The sequence below is a fragment of the Bombus pascuorum genome, chromosome 1 (genome assembly GCF_905332965.1).
Source record: "Bombus pascuorum chromosome 1, iyBomPasc1.1, whole genome shotgun sequence".
NCBI classification, from domain to species: domain Eukaryota; kingdom Metazoa; phylum Arthropoda; class Insecta; order Hymenoptera; family Apidae; genus Bombus; species Bombus pascuorum.
In genome coordinates, this window is record NC_083488.1 from 2,636,187 (window position 1) to 2,657,650 (window position 21,464).

Consider the following 21,464-nt stretch of genomic DNA (forward strand, 5'->3'; position numbering starts at 1 on the left):
CTCGTGTTTCTCGTGTGATATTTAAATTGCAAGTTCACGTGACTCCGAAAAGCGAGTAAACGATAGATGTAAACTGAATGATGTTACGTTAAGATCAGTGTAGACGAATCGACGTGGCATCAATGTGATTTTATAACGATGACTTTGTGCGGTTTAGCAGATTAATATACCGTTCTCTGAGTTAATATAACTACATGCAGATCTGGAAAATTATACTGATTCGAAGTCAGGGGAAGGAAAGTTTTCATTCGAAGAAATGGATCGAGAGATTCGAATGGCGTACGCAACAAAAAACGGCTCTAGATGTATGTATAACGTATATTTACCTGGTGAAAAAGGATTATGGAACGGAGGACGTGAAATAACGGCTATGCTCGCTGGCGAGTTACTATCACAGATATTGTAAACGATGAATTGTATAGTTATTATGTGTGTAAAAGTATCGTGAAACAAATTCAAGCATGTTGCAGAGGCGTGTGCCCGATGTTCGTAAGTATGTACATACATACCTTGTTCGATTATGACGATCGATCGTTATTCTGCTCATATGATATTATATCGAACGAAGAAACGAAGAAGCTACCTCTCGATATTCGGAAGCTAAACAGTAGCAAGACTATTAAAATCCCGTGCAGGTGTTCTCCGAAAGTTTCACTCGATAGCGTGGAATCGAGAATCACGAAAATCATACCAGACCATACGTGGATGTTCGACGCTTCACTCTAGAAACCGACACGATACAAATGATCAGAATGAAGAGTTATGCCACAGATTACCGTGACTAATACGCGTATCGAACGCCATCGTCGAACAATGGCTACGAACAAGGTGCCGGGATACCGCACGGTATTCGCCATTCCAATTTGATTCTAAGGTGTCGTAATAATATATTACAGAGATTTAATTGTAAGTTAAACGGCGGTCATGCACTGGCCACGTGGCGGCCAACCGGCCGATTAGTCTCTTTTGTAAATGAGAATAAGTGAATGAAATAAATATATACATGTGACCGCGTAAGTGAAACAAAACTGACTGTGTTTCCTCTGCATGCAATATTTTCCTCGCCAGGATACGACAAATTCACAGAAACATGATTTCGTATTATCTATTACCAAATAAATCTAATTATTTTCAGATATTTGAAATCACAATTTTCGAGCATTTAGGATTACGATTTTAGAATATATTTAATATCCAAAGATTCGTTTCTCCTGAGACAGAAATGACGATGTTACTTGTTGAACTTCGCCAATTCGGTAATAAAATATATCTAACTTATCACAAATAAAGCAGAAAATTGGTATGCATAACGCGATTCGTAAAACTTTAGCTTCGTCTAATCAGCAGCAGTGGTAATCTTTCGAATATTGAGTTGTACTCCTTCCAAAGAAGCCGTGACGACTGCTGTGTGATCTAGGACAATTGGAGTTTTTGTTTTCTCACAAGGTGAAACTTCATAGTCCTTCAATACCTGTACGACTGCAAGTTTGGATTGTATGAGCCCCAATCGCATACCTGAAACGAAAAGCGAAAATTTAAGATTAAAAGTGACAGCTAACAGAATGTCTAAAGATACAAGTTGCTACTTGCATATTTCTTCTAATGCCAATGACAAGAATAAAAACTTAATCAATTATCTATTCGGGAATGTGTTATGGTAGAAATCTATTTGTTTAATAATCACAAACTGTTATCAATAGGTCTGATGGCAGAATATAGCAAACTGTACCAAATTGATATGTTTAATAGATAACGCCGTGCAACGCGTTATTAAATATTTATTCACATTGTGGCAGTTCCTTATCAACTAGTGGTGCAAAAAGAAGATAAACTTTTCTTTGATCGTATCCTTCCGTTTTCAAATTTTCTAGTCATCCTGTACAACTGTAACATACTTCAGCATATAGCTAATGATGTTTAATTTCACCGTACGCACGTTCTAAAGTCAAAAGAGATTTGAAAGCAAAGAGACGCAGATTCCTTGATAAAAATGTTCGTAAGTAACTATTGTGAGAAAGTGCCTGTTGAAATTAACATTATCACACATCACATTTTGTAGATCTTATTTAACGCGATTGCAAATCGTCCTACGTAAAAAAATAAACACCTTATCGTTAATAATATAGGTACAGTTTAAAAAAACGAATACTCATCTTGATACGTATGTACCTATATCCTTGAAGTATACATTTCTACACATATATGTATTCCATTCCGATTCTTTTAACACCACTTTCATACGATAGCTCTGACGTTAAAGATACTGGAAAATATTTGGGAAAATTTTACTAACCAATGCAGCCGTGGGGTCCCCCACCAAAGGGCAAGTAGACGGAACTTGGTCTGGTATTTTTGGCTTCCTCGGTAAATCGAAATGGATCGAATTTTTCTGGATTTGGGAAGTACCGCGAATCATTATGCAAACCCATTATCGAAATGAATATCGGGGTGCCTTTCTCTATCACCAGATCGGAATTAGGCACTTTGTAATCGGCAAGGGTAACTCGATCCACCTGTGCTACAGATGGATATTTACGAAGAGTTTCAGAAATTACCATATCGAGATATGGTAGCGTCGTAATCTGTGAAACGTTATAGTTCTTAGTATGTTGACAACTATATAAGAACCTCCTTTACATACTGTTCATTCGCGTTTTTAAATTAATATTTTTGTAGTTGCCGTACCATATCGTATGTGATTTTTCCACCAGTTTCCTCTAGAGCATCGTGAATTTCTGCCCTAAGTGTCTTCTGTATATCTGGGTTCATTGCAAGTTCCAGCATTGCGAAAGCCATGACGGTAGCAGATGTTTCAGTGCCAGCAGTAAAAAGAATCATCGCTTGTGCCATTAAATCATCACCATCGAATTCTGAATTCATCGAATTCATACAAATTACATTTCATCGCAAAAGTTCAGCAAATCGATCTAGTATATTTAGTACAATTGGAAAATAACTTGAAAGCAAATTATTTTTTCGTTGGGAGTTCGCGAAATAAGCATATGGATAAAATTATAATTTAGAGATTTCTGACGATTCATGAATAACCTCATCGATAGATGTTAGTAAATTATTGTAGCAAATACATACTATAATCCTTCAAAAGTTCGTCGTTCTTGTATGTTTTCCTGATCTCGATCAGCACATCGATGAGATCATTCCTCTTCTGACCCGAATCGACTCGCCGTTCAATCAGATCCCAGAAAAGAGGTCGGAAGAATTTAGGTGCTTCTTTTCCAAAGAACGTCGGCTTAAAATACTTGACTAAGTGAGGCGCAAAGGATATGATAAGAAAGTCCAGGTTACGATGGAAATTAGAATCCAAGATCTTCCTGCCATATTCACGAAACGGTACTTTTGGATTCTCCAACGAACCTACTTTTAAACCAAACGCAACGCTAGCGATCAAATCGGTGCTGAAATTCGAGAAAATCTCCTTGAACTCGATTATTTTTCCATCGCCTGAAACAGATATTAGATTTCCTATGATGTGTCTGGCATTGTTACATTTTTAATCAAAAAACAATCGTTGCAGAATTTGGAGTCTCTCGCATCAAGAGCATTGATTTTTAATTCTGTTAAACATTCCTATTAAGTAAGAATCATTGTTTTAAAAATATATGTTGAACTAACAACAGTTTCTCATGGTGAATCTGTTATTACGTAAATGCACTAGAAATGCGGCTTACCCTCCAAATGCAACGAATCGAGATGCTTTCTAAGATCGTCAGCGACTGTCAACATTAAATCGAACATTGTCTTCATCTTGCCCGGGGTAAATACCGGCGTCAGTTTTGCCCTAAGAGATCTCCATTCCGGATTTTTCATCAGGACCACATTTGCGTATCCAAAACGATCATTTTTCTCATCTGCAGCCGCGTACCTATCAGAGAAATAGTCGAAGTCCTTCACTAGGATGTGCTTCGCGAGTTCTGGATCGCGAACTAGCAGCTGAGGTTTGTCGAAGACATAGAATCCCAGATAAGGCAAACCTTTGCCGTAAACGTATAGGTCCCTGAGAAATTCTGCGTTCGATTTTCTTGCAAGAAGACAGTCCATGAAGTTGCCTACGAAAGGCGTAGGTGGAATCCCTTTCACGCCCCGTTTCGACCAGTAATTGAATTTCCGAGTCACGTACAGATAAGCAGCAACTATCAAGGACGAAAGGATGAGGATGCCATCCAGACTCCAGTATAGCGTTAATAAAGCCATTTTAAATTAGTCTGAGAAGGAAAAATGGTTTTGTTAATCTCAGAAGATAATATTTATCAACGCCTTTTGGATTGCGAATTATCATGGATTTAGAGAAATGCAAAAGCTGGGAAATATTTCGCGAAATGCTTCATTGTAATACAATCGTTCTCGAGACCCGTTACGTTTGCTTCTTATGTCGAGGGAAATGTAGGCGTCTACCTTCCCTTTGGTCGACGCCACTCTGATACTGCAGTACGAGGGTGGGCGAGTGCTGAAGGAATGTACGCACCCCGATCATTCAGCGACTTAGAGGCTCGAACCTCGATGACAAGGTTTACGGAACGTCGATTGAGGAATACATATCAGTAATTAGTTAATGATGTAAATAACTTCCCCGGTGCGTTCATAAATTTCATTCACAAAAATACGAAATTGAAGAAATATCTGGAGGTCTGTTAATATATATCAAATGAAATATGTTGTTAGTCTTTGGTTAAGAAAAATAACTAATATCAGTTCTTTTAAAACTTTAAGAATATGTCGACCTATGGCAAAACTTATTTTATCAATTATTAATCTACTAGGAACACTTTTCTAATACTTTTCTAAAGAAGATATAATATAATAGTAGGACCGGCTTTCTTTTTGAACACACCTGTATATTATTTAATCAACGAGTAATTTACTGGCACAGAGTGTTGAATATTCTGATGTCTCGCGTGGAATGATTCAAGATTAGAGTTTTCATCAGCGGAGCGAAGAATATTAGAAAAGGACTACCATTTAAGAAAACTATATTCTACGCGATGGACATAGTTTGTTCAAATAGAAGAATACATAAAACGTAAATGTAAATCATTTTCTCGGATTTGATGGAATCTGCTTTCATTTCTACGTGTATCGCCATTAATTAAAGACAAACAGTAAAATTTGGGTGTAATTAGGAAAATACTGTTCGATTGAAGTTGACTAAATTATTCAGAAGGAGAAGAAAAGATAGGAAATTACACTATACATAAGTTCGTGAATCAGAATAGGGACACATTTGAATCTAATTTGCAAAATAAGAGACGAAAATTATCAGGTAATGATAGATAATTAGAACATATAATCTAATTCTGCGGTATGTGTTGCAATGAAATATACCGTACGTACCGCTATGAAACGAATTCTTCGCTAGTCCCAAGCACTATAATGTAGCAGATATCAAATACAATAGGAAAATTACAAAAAAACGTACGTTACGAGAGTGAGCTTTGCATTGTCGGCTGTGATAGTATATACGTCTCATTTGTAATCTCCCCTCTCTTGTAAAATTTACCGCTGAATCATTGCTCGCTGACAAAGTGCCATTTGCGAAAAATTGTCGTAGCAGATTTTAGAAGACATTTTTTTCGAAGTTATCAGTTGTTTTTAACGTATAATTAACTTCTCGGCCATAATTCACTACTTGATTTTAATACATTAAGGGACATATTATAAACTTTCTATCTAGAGCACCAACGTTTTGAATATTACACAATTATACTAAAGAAATATTTCCATCAGTGATTTCCATAGAATGAGACAACGAAAAAATTGCATAAAAAGCTGAATTTTCACGATCGAATAGTATGTTCACACGCAAGAAAGTATAGATATTGGAAAGTGTCTTTTTATCACTTTCCTATTTCGAGACGATGCGGGACAAATAGCAGGACAAATTAGAAGGGTTTAGGTCATATAAATGTCAATAATCTATAATTTCGCGCAAAGATATTTTTTACCATTTTTCCAACATGACCGTGAGGATATCTACTTAAAGCACATATTCTAGAACATACATCGTATCTTCTATTATAACGAATAATTTTTTGCATAAGTGAAAATGTGTTATCAATGAAGTTAGAGGTTACAATATATCAGCATTATTCACCTGCTTAATAGCAAAAAGTGCAGTAATATATGCAGTAATATTTTAGAAGTTACATACGTAATAATTTCATAGTCAAACGTAATTCATGTCGTGAAGTATCAACTGAAATTACTAAAGTCAATAAAAATGTACAAATTATTAACAAGTGAATAATCTTAACTGGTAATAAATATTATGGAGGTTTTCAATTACAAAATTATCCAGGAGATTTAGAATCGGATTTCACGGAAAAATTATTACTTGTTATTGCCCCATTCATGGCGCAATAAATATTTATAAAATGTATTGATTGATAATGTAATCTGCAATTTGTTAAATTTTTAACCCGTCTATGGAAAAATATCTTTGGCTTAAAAGGTTACTCCTTATCTATCTACTAGTATTGTTACATGCTAAAAGTCAAGTCAACATTTTGATATTCAGAACCGTGTATAAATTATTTACAGGTAGAATAGAAGTTACCCATGACTATATGATTACCTTCTGACAAATGTGATGCATTCATGTGACGTATAGCTTTGTATAGCTTAATTAATTCGATTGCAAATTGTTTTACGTGAAACATATGCACCCTATCGTAGTATCGTGGAATAATCATAAGAGAAACCTCGCTAGATGTATGAACTACAATGTAGCTATATAGCGGAAGTGCTGACAGGCAAAGGTTATTTTGGTGGAGAAAGTTAGTCGTTAGTTAGTTGGAGTTAGTCACGAGTCATGAGTTGTGAATTTCGAGTTGGTTCTCGATTAGTTGCATTACATTACTACATTAAGCTATAATTAAATAGTCATTGTTTTTCTGTTTCAATCACTGTAAATAAATCCATCAAATAAATAAAGTCATTATATAAAACTTCGTTTTATTTAATATTACACACCCTTTAAAATTAACATTAAATAAGTTTCGTTACTTTAAGATATATAAAATCTAAATTTTTGGACATTTACGACTACAATGTTAAAATATATTTAACGTCTAAAGATTCATTTCTCCCGAGAGAGAAATGACGATTATACTCCGTGAACTTCGTCGCTTCGGAAGTAAAATATATCTGACTTATCACAATCACAGTAGAAAATTGGAATACATAATGCGATTCGTAAAACTTTAGCTTCGTTTATCCAGCAGCAGTGGTAATTTTTCGAATATTGAGTTGTACTCCTCCTAAAGCTGTCGTGATGATTCCTTGGGGATCTAGAACTATTGGAATTTTGGTTTTTTCACAAGGCGAAACTTCGTAGTCCTTCATTATCTGTACGATTCCAAGTTTGGATTGCATGAGTCCCAGTCGCATACCTGAAACGAGTGAAAGATTACGATTAAAGTGACAGCCAACAAAATGTTGCTACATGCATCTTTCTTATAAAGCCAGTGACACGAACAGAAACTCAATCAATTATCTATTAGGGAATGTGAGTTACGATAAAAATCTATTTGTTTAATAATCATAAACTGTATCAATATGTCTGATGGCAAAATATAACAAACTGTAACCAATCATTACGTCTAGCAGGTAATATAGTGGAAGGCGTTATTAAATATTTATTTACATTCTGACAGTTTCTTTTCAACTAGTTGTTAGTAAAGGAGATAAACTCCTGTTCGATTGTACTCTTCCATTTTACATACATTTCTACACATATATGCATTTCGTTTCGGTTCTTTTAACACTACTTTCATACGATTGTCATCGATAGCTCTGACGCTAAAGATATTGGAAAATATATCGGAAAACTTTACTAACCAATGCAGCCGCGAGGTCCGCCACCAAAGGGCAAGAAGGCGAAACTTGGCCTGGTACCTTTGACTTCCTCTGTAAATCGGAGTGGATCGAATTTTTCCGGATTCGAGAAGTACTGCGAATCGTAGTGCAAACCCATTATCGAAATGAATATTGGGGTGCCTTTCTCTATCACCAGATCGGAATTAGGTACTTTGTAATCGGCAAGGGTCATTCGATCCATGTATGCTACAGCTGGATATTTACGAAGACTTTCAGAAATTACCATATCGAGGTATGGTAGCGTCGTAATCTGTGAAACGTTATATTTCTTAGTATGTTTACAACGATATTATAATCTCCTTTACATACTGTTCATTTGCGTTTTTAAATTAATATTTTTGTAGTTGCCGTACCATATCGTATGTGATTTTTCCACCAGTTTCCTCTAGAGCATCGCGAATCTCTGCCCTAAGTTTCTTCTGTACATCTGGGTTCAATGCAAGTTCGTACAGTGTAAACGACATGGTGGTAGAAGATGTTTCAAAACCAGCAGCAAATAATATGGCCGCTTGTGCCAATAAATCGTCACCATCGAATTCTGAAACACGCGAATTAAACATGATCGCAAAAGTTCAGCAAATCGATTTAGCATATTTAGTACAATTGGAAAATAACTTGAAAGTAAATTGGCAAATGTAGATATTTGTGTATCATTTTCAATTTATAATATGAATTATTTATGTTTGAAGTAGTAGTTACGTTATTTTTCGTCTGTTTCGCTGGGAGCACACGAAATGAGGACATGGATAAAATTATAATTCATAGATTCTTAAATTTCTTCATCGATAGAAGTTAGTAAAATATTGCAGCAAATACATACTATAATCCTTTAACCTTTCGTCATTCTTGTATGTTTTTCTGATCTCGATCAGCACATCGATAAGGTCATTCCTCTTTTGACCCGAATCGACTCGTTTTGCAATCACATCCCAGAAAACAGATCGGAGAAAGTTAGTCGCTTTTTTCCCAAAAAACTTCGGTTTGAGATATTTGGCTAACTGAGGCGCGAAGGATATGATAAGTGACTCCATGTTACGATGGTAACTAGAATGGAAGATCTTCCTGCCATATTCACGGAACGGTGCTTTTGGATTCTCCAGCGAACCTAGTTTTAACCCAAACGCAGTGATACCGATCGTATCGGTGGTGAAATTCGCGCAAATATCCTTGAACTCGACCATTTTTCCAGCGCCTGAAACAGATATTAGATTTCCTACGATGTGCCTGGCATTGTTGCATTTTTAATTAAGAAGTAATTGTTGCAAAATTTGAAGTCCTTCGCATCAGGAGGATTGACTTTTAATTTTGTTAAACACTTCTATTAAGTAAGAATCATTGTTTTGAAAATATGTATTGATCTAACAACAGTTTCTCATGGTTAATGTAAATGCACTGAAAAAGCGGTTTACCCTCCAAATGCAACGAATCCAGGTGTTTTCCGAGATCGTCAGCTATTATCAACATTAAATCGAACATTTTCTTTAGCTTGCCCGGGGTAAATGCCGGCGTCAGTTTTGGCCTGAGTGATTTCCATCCCGAATTTTTCATCAGGACCACATTTGCGTATCCAAAACGATCATCTTTCTCATCTGCAGTCGCGTACTTATCAGGGAAATATTCGAAGTCCTTCACTAGGATGTGCTTCACGAGTTCTGGATCGCGAACTAAGAGGCAAGGCTTGTCAAAAACGTAGAATCCCAGGAAAGGCAAACCTTCGCCGTAATCGTATACGTCCTTGACAAATGCTGAGCCCGATTTTCTTGATAGGAGGCAGTCCATGAAGTTACCTACGAAAGGCCTAGGTGGAAGCTCTGAGATTCCTCGTTTTGACCAGTGGTTGAATTTACGAGTCATGAAGAAATAAGCGACAACCACCAGGGACGAAATGATGAGGATGCTATCCAGACTCCAGTATAGCGTTAATAAGGCCATTTTAAATGAGCCTGACAAGAAAAAGTATTTTTCAGAGCGTCTCAAAAGATATTTATCAACAACTTTTGTACTGCAAATTTTCATGCATTTATGGAAAATGAAAATCTAGATAATATTTCATGGAGGGCTTCATGGTAATACAATCACTCTGGACACTCGTCACGTTTACTTCTTATGTTGAGGGAGATGTAGACGTCCACTCTCCCTTTGGTCGGATACTGTTTATCCGACAGTCGACGCCACTCTGATACTCTGGAACGAAGGAAGGTAACTGGTAAGGGGATGTACGCACCGTGACCACCACCCAACGAATACCTAAAGAATGGGGCCTTGGTGAAAAGACTTACGATACGTCGATTAGGGTATTCGTATCGGCTACTAGTTAACATTGTAAGAAATTTACCTCGTCTCATAATTTGCAACTTCGTTCATAAAAATACGAAATTCCACTAACATTTGCGGGTCTATTGACATATAATTATGTATTATTTTATTGATCTTTGATATTAAAAAATCACCAATATGTGTCCTCCTAAAGTCGGCTGATTTTTTACTTAGGAATTATAAGAATTTTTTAACCCATGACAAAAATCATTTTATCAAATATTAATGCAATAGGAACACATAATTTTTGATGTTTTTATAAAGAAGAAGAAATTGCTCGAATCTTTCTTCCTGAACTCAATTGTATATCATTTGATCGATTAATGGCTTGTTGGCGCAGAATGTCCTATATTGTAGCCTCTCGTGTGCAATGATTCGAGATTAGAGATTTAATCAAGGAATGGGGAACATTAGGAAAGGACTACCATTTAAGAAAACCATATTCTATGCGCTGGACATAGTTTGTTCTAATGGAAGAATAGTTGAAAGGTAAATATAAATTATTTTTTTAAAAAGATTGATTTCAGTAAAAGTACAACGATTGTATCCCTGACTGATCCGTATGATCGGATGTGGTGGAATCTGTTTTCTTTTCCACGTGCATCGCCATTAGTTTGAAACAAACAGTAAAATTTCGGTGTAATTAGGAAGATACTGTTCGATTGAAACTGAGTAAATTATTCAGAAAAGAAATGAAAGGTAATAAATTACAGTATACATAACTTCGTGAATCAGAATAGGGACACATTTGAATCTAATTTATGTAATAAAAGAGGAAAATTATCAGAAAATAATAGAAAATTAGAACAGATAATCTAATTCTGCGGTATGTATCACAATGAAATATAGCGTACGTACCGCTATGAAACGAATTCTTCTGCAGTCACAAGCACTATAATGTAGCAGATATCAAATACAATAGGAAAATTACAAAAAAACGTACGTTACAAGAGTGAGCTTTGCATTGTCGGCTGTGATAGTATATACGTCTCATTTGTAATCTCCCCTCTCTTGTAAAATTTGCCGCTGAATCATTGCTCGCTTACAAAGTGCCATTTGCGAAAAATTGTCGTAGCAGATTTTAGAAGACATTTTTTTAAGTTCTCAATTGTTTTTAATATATAATTAATATCTCGGCCATAATTCACTACTTGATTTTAATACATTAAGGGACATATTATAAACTTTCTATCTAGAGCACCAACGTTTTGAATATTACACAATTATACTAAAGAAATATTTCGATCAGTGATTTCCACAGAATGAGACAACGAAAAAATTGCATAAAAAGCCGAATTTTCACGATCGAATAGTATGTTCATACGCAAGAAGGTATATATATTGGAAAGTGCCTTTTTATCACTTTCCTATTTCGAGACGACGCGGGACAAATAGCAGGACAAATTAGAAGAATTAGAATTTCGCGCAAAGATATTTTTTACCATTTTTCCAATATTACCGTGAGTATATCTACTTAAAGCACATGTTCTAGAACATACATTGTATCATCTATTATAACGAATAATCTTTTGCATAATTGAAAATGTGTTATCAATGAAGTTAGAGGTTACAATATATCAGCATTATTCACCTGCTTAATAGCAAAAAGTGCAGTAATATATGCAGTAATATTTTAGAAGCTACATACGTGATTATTTCATATTCAACTGTAACTCAAATTACTAAGATTAATAAAAATGTACAAATTATTAACAAGTGAATAATCTTGTTACGCCACGAGGCTTACTATAGGCTGTATTTCTAACGAGGTCCCACAACGTCGCAGTTTGATCGTCTTATCTGCCCGACGGAAAATATACAATGTATCGACGAGCGCATACTTGTCACCAAGCAGCGAGTTCCAGAAACGACGATTTCGATCCGTAATTTCATGCATACACAAAGAAGGTGTCATACGTGATCATAGGCGCGAACGGCGGCATAATCCGAGGGTAACGGGGGTCGTCTCCCCGAGAAGACAAAGAAAGGATCGAAGGGCAATCGGTCTCATTTGAAGATTCAAACGACATACGTCGAGAGGTCTGATGATTGAAATTAAAGTCGCTTAGTCTTACGAATTCATTGAGAGACATCGTAAAGTCGGGTCGAATTTCTGTAACACATTAACTGTATTCATTGCTAAATAATTTGTGACGCTTTTATTACTATATAATTTATTGTTAAAAATACAAGCTATATTAACCTGTTAGTACAGTGTTAAATTCATAAACTACCTCTGTTATCTTAACCGAAACAGGGGAACGACTAATTCGCGGCGTCGATTATACGTAGCGAGAATTTACGCCTCGCGCTGACGCGTTTTCCTCGCGACCGGATTTCACAAAAAAATTTCTACGACTTATTGCCTTATTCATGACGTAATAAATATTTGTAAACTGTATTGCTAAGTAATGTTAGGAATGTAATCTGCAATTTGTTAAATTTTTAATCCGTCTATTGAAAAATATCTTTGGCTTAAAAGGTTATGCCTTATCCATGTGCTATTATTGTTACATGCTAAATTACTATTGAGCAAGACTGATAAATATATGTTTTGGAATATACGTAAAAATTAAAGGTGAAGCAGTCTTTTTTTTATAGTAGAATGTGACCTTTCATTTAACAAAGACTAAACAAACAAGTCAAACCAACATTTTGATATCCAGAACCGTGTATAAATTGTTTACAGGTAGAATAGAAGTTACCCATGACTATATGATTACCTTCTGACAAATGTGATGCATTTGTCACGTAATTTTTAAGTAATTATACAAATGTTGAGTTCAGTATAGTCTTTATTCTTTAGACTTAGTGTTTTATTACAGAGGCCAATATTGTAACTGGATTGAAATTAGAAATAGAACTATTTGAACGGACTCGTACCATCAAAGAAGAAAGCTCGGTGTGGGTGTTCCCTTTGGAACTCAGAACGCGGATTCGTTGTCCACACTTTTTGGTGGAAAAGTGAGGGTAACGATCCGCGATGCCCATTGGTAAATGAATTAGGTAGTAAAGATAAGGAGAGCTAGATGTGGCTCGTGGGCATCCTTGTTCGTGGAAAAACTCTTATCTTGCCAGACACCTGCTTTCTCCGTATTAGGTAAGAGCGTGCAACAAACATAAACCGAAAATGTTTACGTGAAGGAAACTGAAACTGAACAGATTCGGTTTATGTTTGTCTTCCTAGGCCTGTTGCGAGTTAATGGAACAATAGATAGGTCTTGGCGTTCGGACTACGTGGAATTTTACAAGGACCGTCACATTTGGCGTACCACATGGCAAAAAAGAAAGTTGGTTCGTGACATTCCCCCCTCCTTAGATTGAACTTGGTCCCTCAAGTTTTCTTCAGGAGGCCCTTTGTGAAATCGCACTCGATGTGATTTGAAATTGCAGCTGATTCCTCTTCTCTTTGGGGGTGGCATGTATTGGTTGAGGTACAGGTGTTGGGTGTTGGTGGGACTGTTAACTAAGATTTCATTTCGGCGAAAAGAAAAGGTTAGATTGATACATAAATAGTTATTCTGGCAAAGAGAAGTGTCGACCTGGAAAGTAGGGTTTTAAACGATTGCCGTGTATATATATATATATATATTTTTTTTTTTTTTTTCTTGAATTAGATAGTGGATTACATACTTTATCAATCGTGTACGGTCCCAACCATTCCACATCAAGTTTGTGTCTTTTATGATCGTTATAAAAAAAAACGGAATTTAAAATAAATAAAGTACTAATATTACTGTGGCAGTATAGTACTTAACTCATTAATAGAATGTATCTTCTTTGAGAATATATGATCATTATCTTATGATAATCTATCAACTAAAATTTTGTTATTTCTATGTTGACATTGAAATTGTACAAATAATATGTTACCAACTTATAATTGTTCCCAAAATAACTAATTAACAATGATTTAAACTATACAGTTTGTCTTAGAATGATGGATAATATAAAAATTCAAATTTATTAAGAATACCTGACAACTTTAGTTGATTTTATGCTAAATAATATTAAATATTTTGATATAAAACACAAATTTCTGTTGTATGATTGCATCTAGAATATACAACGCTTAAAGATTTGAGTGAAAATAAAATTCTAAAACAATGTCCTTGTAATGTTAACTTATCTGTAAATACTAAAAGAATAAATATCCATCAATATCCATAATGTAAAATTATTTGCTTGTTAAATGCTTCTAGAGTATGGAACTTTATGTATACTCTTTTTATACCGCACCAATGTAATGTACATAATGTATCAATAGTTCTAGAAATTTTCCGAGAAATATACGCAATATTGAAAATATAATAATCGTTATTCAACGGATTTTATATGTTCATAGTAACAAAAATATATTTTCTTTCTAGTATTACATTTTAAATAATTCGTGTTTGACTTTTCGATAAGATTGGTTATTTTGGCTGGGCACTCACCACCATTGATAAAGCATATCGTTGTCCGTCGGATCGTAAAAGTACTGTAGGTAGTCTTCCTGTTGTGGCGTTAATTCGTATGTCTGGTCTATTTGTTCCTCTGTTTCTTCCTTGTGTCTCAAGATTGTGGTGGTCTCGGAAATTGACTGGGTGTTTGATAATTTTTACATTGATTGGAGAAATGTCCGATTCGGTTATTCTTTAAACATTTCATTTGAGTCCTTTGGGCGAGTGGCATTCGTTCGGCTTGCTAGAAGTTCCTTGGTCTTGGTTGTCGATTTCGATCTTCCCTGAAGTATCGCTCGATCTCGGAGGCTCTCTTTTCGGCTTCGGCGATGTTGTACGGTGGATAACCGAGTAATATCCGTCCTATTTCGGGTTTTAGCCCTCGGATGAAGTCTGTTACGGAGTCTCTTAAGATTCTGTCGTTCATTGTACGCCTACTGATTTCGTCATAGTACTCGTTCGTTACACTACACTGTAGTTTATTAAGCACTCTGCGGAACCTGATAATGTAGCTCTGAACGCTTTCGTCGTGTCCCTGTATCGTTTCGCGTAGCTGATCTTGCTGTTCCCTAATGGAGGCTTGGGTGGCTACGTTTCGTCTTAGGGCATCGTACAGGTGTCCGTATTCGCGGATTGGTACATTGCAAATGGCCATTGCGGCTTTACCAGTAATTTTACCGAACTTGATCATCTTGAGCAATACTGTCGGTTCACAACACAATGCTCGCACTTCGCGCACTTCACGTCTGAACTCTTCCACACCGATATCGTCTTCGCCGTTTAGCTGTGGTAAACATGCTACCGCGTCTTCGGCCCGTAACCTCGGAGAGGCGAATTGCGGTGAACGATCTTCGTAGGAGAGGTAGTTATCTGCTTCTGACTGAATTGGAGCGGACGGTGGTGGAAAATTTTGACACTTGTTGGCAATATGTCCCAGCTTTCCGCACTTGAAGCACTTCATCTGCGCGCGTTCAGCAGGTGGTCTATTTTCTATTTGGTTAAATGTAGCAGGTTTCTGAGCTGCTGGCGTGTTAGGCGATCTTGATGGTACATTAGATCGTCTTACCTGCATTGGCTGGTTGTTTGCGCGATTACTAGCGGAAGGTAAGCGATTACATGACCAATTAGGTTGTCGTTCTTCTCGCAAGTAGCGTTCTATATCGGCTGCCTTTTTTTCAGCTTCCGGAAGATTCAAGGGTTCACTGCTTAATAATATTCGCCCTATGTCGCGTCTGAGTCCCTTTAGGTACACACGAACAGTCTTCTTCGTGATTTCTTCGGTCATAATTTTACGTGTCAGTGGTTGTGGGTACTCATTGGTTACTGCGTACAGCAAACGGTTGAGTATTCTTCTAAACCGAATATTAAAACTTTGCACTGATTCCTCGCGCCCCTGTCTCAACTCTCGTAATTGTTCTTGGTACTCATCCGAAGTCACTTGTGCTGCTAAGTTATTTCTCAGTGCGTCGTACAGATCACTATAACACTCAATAGGAATGTTGCGAATACTTTGGGCTGCTTTTCCCACGATTTTTTCCACTTTTATTGCTTTTAGCAACAGATCTTGCTCCATACAGCGATCCTTCATACTTTTCACTTCTTTGATGAAGTCTTCAACTCCTACATCATCATCTCCGTTGAGCGTTGGGATGTAGCGTATTGCATCCTTAGCTCGTAGAGTGGGAGAAGCGGGCGGAAAATAGCCTCTTTCTTCCACCTCGAGTTGTTCGATGTTGGGGTGAACAGGTGGTCGCTTTATCTGAGTACTGCTGGTACTAATTTCATCTATCGTAACATAGGAGTCTAATTCGGTAGTAGCGTCACGTCCTGAATTTATTTTAGACATATGTTTTCCCAACAGTTCTATCTCCGCTGCAAGTTTTTTGTTTTCACTATCGGTTATTCGTTGCGCCTCTTCCATTCGTAGCGTAAGAAGTTCGAATCGTTGAATAAGGTTCTCGTTTTGCTTTTTCATCGTGTCGAATATGCTACGAATCGAATTATCCATAACTCCGGTTGCGGAAACGGTCTCGGTTTCGTCTTTTCGCGATGTAGACATGATTCTAATTAAATTTACTGAGTCTGAACTATTTATTTGAGCTCGAAACGCTCGAAACGCTTGAGAAACTTGATTTTCTCGTACGGTAATGTACAAATGAATCCAGATTTCCAGCTTACCGTAGTAGCTATGGCCGTTGAGGAGTCTCTGGGATGTTTCCTCTCTGGTTGATTCTAGATTCCGAATCTTATTCGTAGGCTTGCTCTGCGCTGACCGTAGTCCTCTCGTCTAGTTTCACCGTAGTGGAACGTTGAAAGTTGCTGCAGGGCTTCGTAGTAGCAAAGATTCGCAGTGGTCCGCTGATCCTTCGATCTTCAATGATGCGCGTACGCCGAAATCGTAATTTCGTTTTCACTGAAGCGAATGGATCCTGGCAGTGGATCGCCAAAATGTCACGTAAAATAATAATGAATTTAAGGAGAAAAGAAACTTTTATTTTTCTCTTTTGTTTACAATACACTTCCGAGCTCTAGACGTGACCGTTCAAGACTATCTGACTGCTCTACTGCTCTTACTGAGGAAAACTCGGTGTGGGTGTTCCCTTTGAAATTCAAAACGCGGATTCGTTGTCCACACTTTTTGGTGGAAAAGTGAGGGTAACGATCCGCGATGCCCATTGGTAAATGAATTAGGTAGTAAAGACAAGGAGAGCTAGATGTGGCTCGTGGGCATCCTTGTTCGTGGAAAAACTCTTATCTTGCCAGACACCCGCTTTCTCCGTATTAGGTAAGAGCGTGCAACAAACATAAACCGAAAATGTTTACGTGAAGGAAACTGAAACTGAACAGATTCGGTTTATGTTTGTCTTCCTAGGCCTGTTGCGAGTTAATGGAACAATAGATAGGTCTTGGCGTTCGGACTACGTGGAATTTTACAAGGACCGTCACATCTGGCGTACCACATGGCAAAAAGGAAAGTTGGTTCGTGACACATTCATGTGACGTATAGCTTTGTATAGCTTAATTAATTCGATTGCAAATTGTTTTACGTGAAACATATGTACCCTATCGTAGTATCGTGGAATAATCATAAGAGAAACCGCGCTAGATGTATGAACTACAATGTAACTATATAGCGGAAGTGCTGACAGGCAAAGGTTATTTTGGTGGAGAAAGTTAGTCGTTAGTTAGTTGCGATTTAGTTGGAGTCAGTCACGAGTCATGAGTTGTGAATTTCGAGTTGGTTCTCGATTAGTTGCATTACATTACTACATTAAGCTATAATTAAATAGTCATTGTTTTTCTGTTTCAATCACTGTAAATAAATCCATCAAATAAATAAAGTCATTATATAAAACTTCGTTTTATTTAATATTACACACCCTTTAAAATTAACATTAAATAAGTTTCGTTATTTTAAGATATATAAAATCTGAATTTTTGGACATTTACGACTACAATGTTAAAATATACTTAACGTCTAAAGATTCATTTCTCCCGAGAGAGAAATGACGATTATACTCCGTGAATTTCGTCGATTCAGAAGTAAAATATATTTGACTTATCACAATCACAGTAGAAAATTGGAATGCATAATGCGATTCGTAAAACTTTAGCTTCGTCTAATTGGCAGTAGTGGTAATCTTTCGAATATTGAGTTGTACTCCTCCTAAAGCTGTCGTGATGACACCTTGGGGATCTAGAACGATTGGAATTGTGGTTTTTTCACACGGCGAAACTTCGTAGTCCTTTATTATCTGTACGATTCCAAGTTTGGATTGCATGAGTCCCAGTCGCATACCTGAAACGAGAGAAAGATTACGATTAAAGTGACAACCAACAAAATGTTGCTACATGCATCTTTCTTATAAAGCCAGTGACAAGAACAGAAACTCAATCAATTATCTATTAGGGAATGTGAGTTACGGTAAAAATCTATTTGTTTAATAATCATAAACTGTATCCATATGTCTGATGGCACAATATAACAAACTGTAACCAATCATTACGTCTAGCTGGTAATATAGTGGAATGCGTTATTAAATATTTATTTACATTCTGACAGTTTCTTTTCAACTAGTTGTTAGTAAAGGAGATAAACTCCTGTTCGATTGTACTCTTCCATTTTACATACATTTCTACACATATATGCATTTCGTTTCGGTTCTTTTAACACTACTTTCATACGATTGTCATCGATAGCTCTGACGCTAAAGATATTGGAAAATATTTCGGAAAACTTTACTAACCAATGCAGATGCGGGGTCCCGCACCAAAGGGCAGGTAGGCTAAACTTGGCCTGGTACTTTTGGCTTCGTCGGTAAATCGGAGTGGATCGTATTTTTCCGGATTCGGGAAGTACCGCGTATCGTAGTGCAAACCCATTACCGTCATGAATATTGGGGTGCCTTTCTCTATAACCAGATCGGAATTAGGCACTTTGTAATCGGCAAGGGTAACTCGATTCAAATTTGGCACAGATGGATATTTACGAAGAGTTTCCGAAGTTACCATATCGAGATATGATAGCGTCGTAATCTGAAACATTATATTTCTTAGTATGTTTACAACAATATTATAATCTCCTTCACATACTATTGTTTGAAACACTCTCGTGATTCTATGTTAATATTTTTATAATTTTCGTACCATATCGTATGTGATTTTTCCATCAGTTTTCTCTAAAGCATCCTGAATCTCTGTCCTAAGTGTCTGCTGTATATCCGGATTCAGTGCAAGTTCGTACAGTGTGAAAGACATGATAGCAGCAGATGTTTCGAAACCAGCAGCAAAAAATATGGCGGCTTGTGCCACTAAATCGTCACCATCGAATTCTGAAACACGCGAATTAAACATGATCGCAAAAGTTCAGCGAATCGATTTAGCATATTTAGTACAATTGGAAAATAACTTGAAAGCAAATTGGCAAATGTAGATATTTGTGTATCATTGTCAATTTATAACATGAATTACTTATGTTTGAAGTAGTAGTTACGTTATTTTTCGTCTGTTTCATTAGGAGTTCACGAAATAAGAATATGTATGAAATCGTAATTCACAGAGTTTGTTATTCGAAATTTCTGAATTTCGACGATTGATAAATAATTTTATTAATAGAAATTAGTAAAATATTGCAGCAAATACATACTGTAATCCTTTAATCTTTCGTCGTTCTTGTATGTCTCCCTGATCTCTGTCAACACATCGATGAGGTCATTTCTTTTTTGGCGCGAGTCGATTCGTTGTTTAATCACATCCGACAAAACAGATCGAAGGAAATTAGTTGCTTTTTTCCCAAAGAATTTCGGTTTGAAATACTTGGATAACTGAGGTATGAATGTTATGGTAAGGAACTCCATGTTACGTTGGTAAGTAGAATCAAAGATCGCCCTGCCATATTCACGGAATGGTGTTTTTGGATCCTGTAACGCACCTAGTTTTAAGCCAAGTGCAATGCCTCCGATTATATCGGTGGTGAACCTCGTGCAAATATCTCTGCACTCGACTACTTTTCCATCGCCTGAAACAGATATTAGATTTCCTATGATGGGTCTGACATTGTTGCATTTTTAATCAAGACAGAATAATTGTAAAATTTGAAGTACATCGCACCACAGAGCATTGACTTTTAATTCTGTTAAACATTCCTATTAAGTAAGAATCATTGTTTTAAAAATATATATTGAACTAACAACAGTTTCTCATGATGAATCTGTTATTACGTAAATGCACTAGAAATGCGGCTTACCTTCCAAATGCAACGAATCGAGATGCTTTCCAAGGTCGTCGGCGACCGCCAGCATTAACACGAACATTTTCTGTATCTTTCCTGGGGTAAAAATCGGCGTCAATTTTGGTCTGAGAGATTTCCATCCTGGATTTTTCATCAGTATCATATTTGCGTATCCAAGACGATCATGTTTCTCATCTGCAGTCGCGTATCTGTCAGCGAAATACTCGAAGTCCTTCACTAGGATGTGCTTCGCGAGTTCTGGATCGCGAATTAACAGACAAGGTTTGTGAAAGATGTAGAAACCCACCAAAGGCAAACCTTCGCCATATTTGTATGTATCACCGAGAAATTGTGCGCTCGATTTTTTTAACAGTAAGCAGTCCATGAAGTTGCCTACGATGGGCATAGGTTCAAGTTGTATGATTCTTCGTTTAGTCCAGTAGTTGAATTTCTGATTCATGAACAGATAAGCGGCAACAATCATGGACGAAAAGGTAAGGAGGCCACACAGAGCCCAGTATAGCGTTATTAAAATCATTCTAAAGCCCTACTCGAAAACCGATCAGAAGTGGCTGAGCTGATGATAAGACTTGGTTAACGAATTGAAATATTCACTTTATTTCAACAACTTCGTATATATAGATAGTTACGCGCTGTACGTATAGATATAAGTTAGACTTGCGACTGATCAATGAGCCAAAAGCCAATCAAGAGATGCTCACTAATCTAAGGATGATAAACTTATGAATTTTGGCGAAGATGTTGTGCCAAAGGAAAACTGTTAATTGGTGTGTCTAAAACACGGGACCATCGGATTCGTTGATGGCAGTTTGGTTGGGGAAGTGAGGGCAACGGTCCCTGCTTCTGATTGGATAAGGATACGTTTAGCGGGAAAGGAGGAATTCTAGTCGCCCCCGTGAGAAGGCTAACGGGAGATCCAGTATCTGCAAAAGAAGTTTCGCGTACCTTCCCGGAGTGGACAATAAATTTATCGAACATTTCACCTAATAAGGTATTGGTTTGGTCTAAAGGACCTTAACTATGAAAATGACTTATGGTGGGTCCTAAAGATTATAAGGGTG

The 21,464-nt window shown here is 36.8% G+C and overlaps 2 protein-coding genes across 2 annotated transcripts; both read right to left on the reverse strand.

The window, feature by feature from the left end:
- Positions 1-1,014: 1,014 nt before the first annotated feature.
- LOC132914561 (uncharacterized) lies at positions 1,015-11,168 on the reverse strand. The gene is made up of 11 exons (XM_060973768.1): positions 11,068-11,168; positions 9,303-9,836; positions 8,714-9,085; positions 8,247-8,431; positions 7,855-8,143; positions 7,231-7,406; positions 3,690-4,218; positions 3,091-3,462; positions 2,686-2,870; positions 2,294-2,582; positions 1,015-1,515 (listed from the first exon to the last, which is right to left on the reverse strand). Exons 2-11 carry the CDS (start codon positions 9,823-9,825, stop codon positions 1,337-1,339), a joined length of 3,099 nt encoding a protein of 1,032 aa, XP_060829751.1. The 5' UTR covers positions 9,826-9,836; positions 11,068-11,168; the 3' UTR covers positions 1,015-1,336.
- A 6,872-nt stretch (positions 11,169-18,040) lies between these two features.
- On the reverse strand, positions 18,041-20,920 carry LOC132916120 (cytochrome P450 6k1-like). Its single transcript, XM_060975913.1, has 5 exons — positions 20,398-20,920; positions 19,798-20,169; positions 19,299-19,483; positions 18,899-19,187; positions 18,041-18,450 (listed from the first exon to the last, which is right to left on the reverse strand). The coding sequence occupies exons 1-5, from the start codon at positions 20,918-20,920 to the stop codon at positions 18,272-18,274; spliced, it is 1,548 nt and encodes a 515-aa protein (XP_060831896.1). The 3' UTR covers positions 18,041-18,271.
- Between the last annotated feature and the right edge of the window lie 544 nt (positions 20,921-21,464).

Coding starts and splice junctions, on each gene's coding strand:
- LOC132914561 (XM_060973768.1), bottom strand. CDS start 9,825: ATGGCCTTATTAACGCTATACTGGAGTCTGGATAGCATCCTCATCATT. Junction 4,219..7,230: donor AAATTACCACTGCTGCTGGA/TAAACGAAGCTA, acceptor TTCTCAGACTAA/TTTAAAATGGCTTTATTAAC. Junction 2,583..2,685: donor GAAAAATCACATACGATATG/GTACGGCAACTA, acceptor AACGTTTCACAG/ATTACGACGCTACCATATCT.
- LOC132916120 (XM_060975913.1), bottom strand. CDS start 20,920: ATGATTTTAATAACGCTATACTGGGCTCTGTGTGGCCTCCTTACCTTT. Junction 20,170..20,397: donor CGATTCGTTGCATTTGGAAG/GTAAGCCGCATT, acceptor TATCTGTTTCAG/GCGATGGAAAAGTAGTCGAG. Junction 19,484..19,797: donor CGAAAGATTAAAGGATTACA/GTATGTATTTGC, acceptor CGCGTGTTTCAG/AATTCGATGGTGACGATTTA.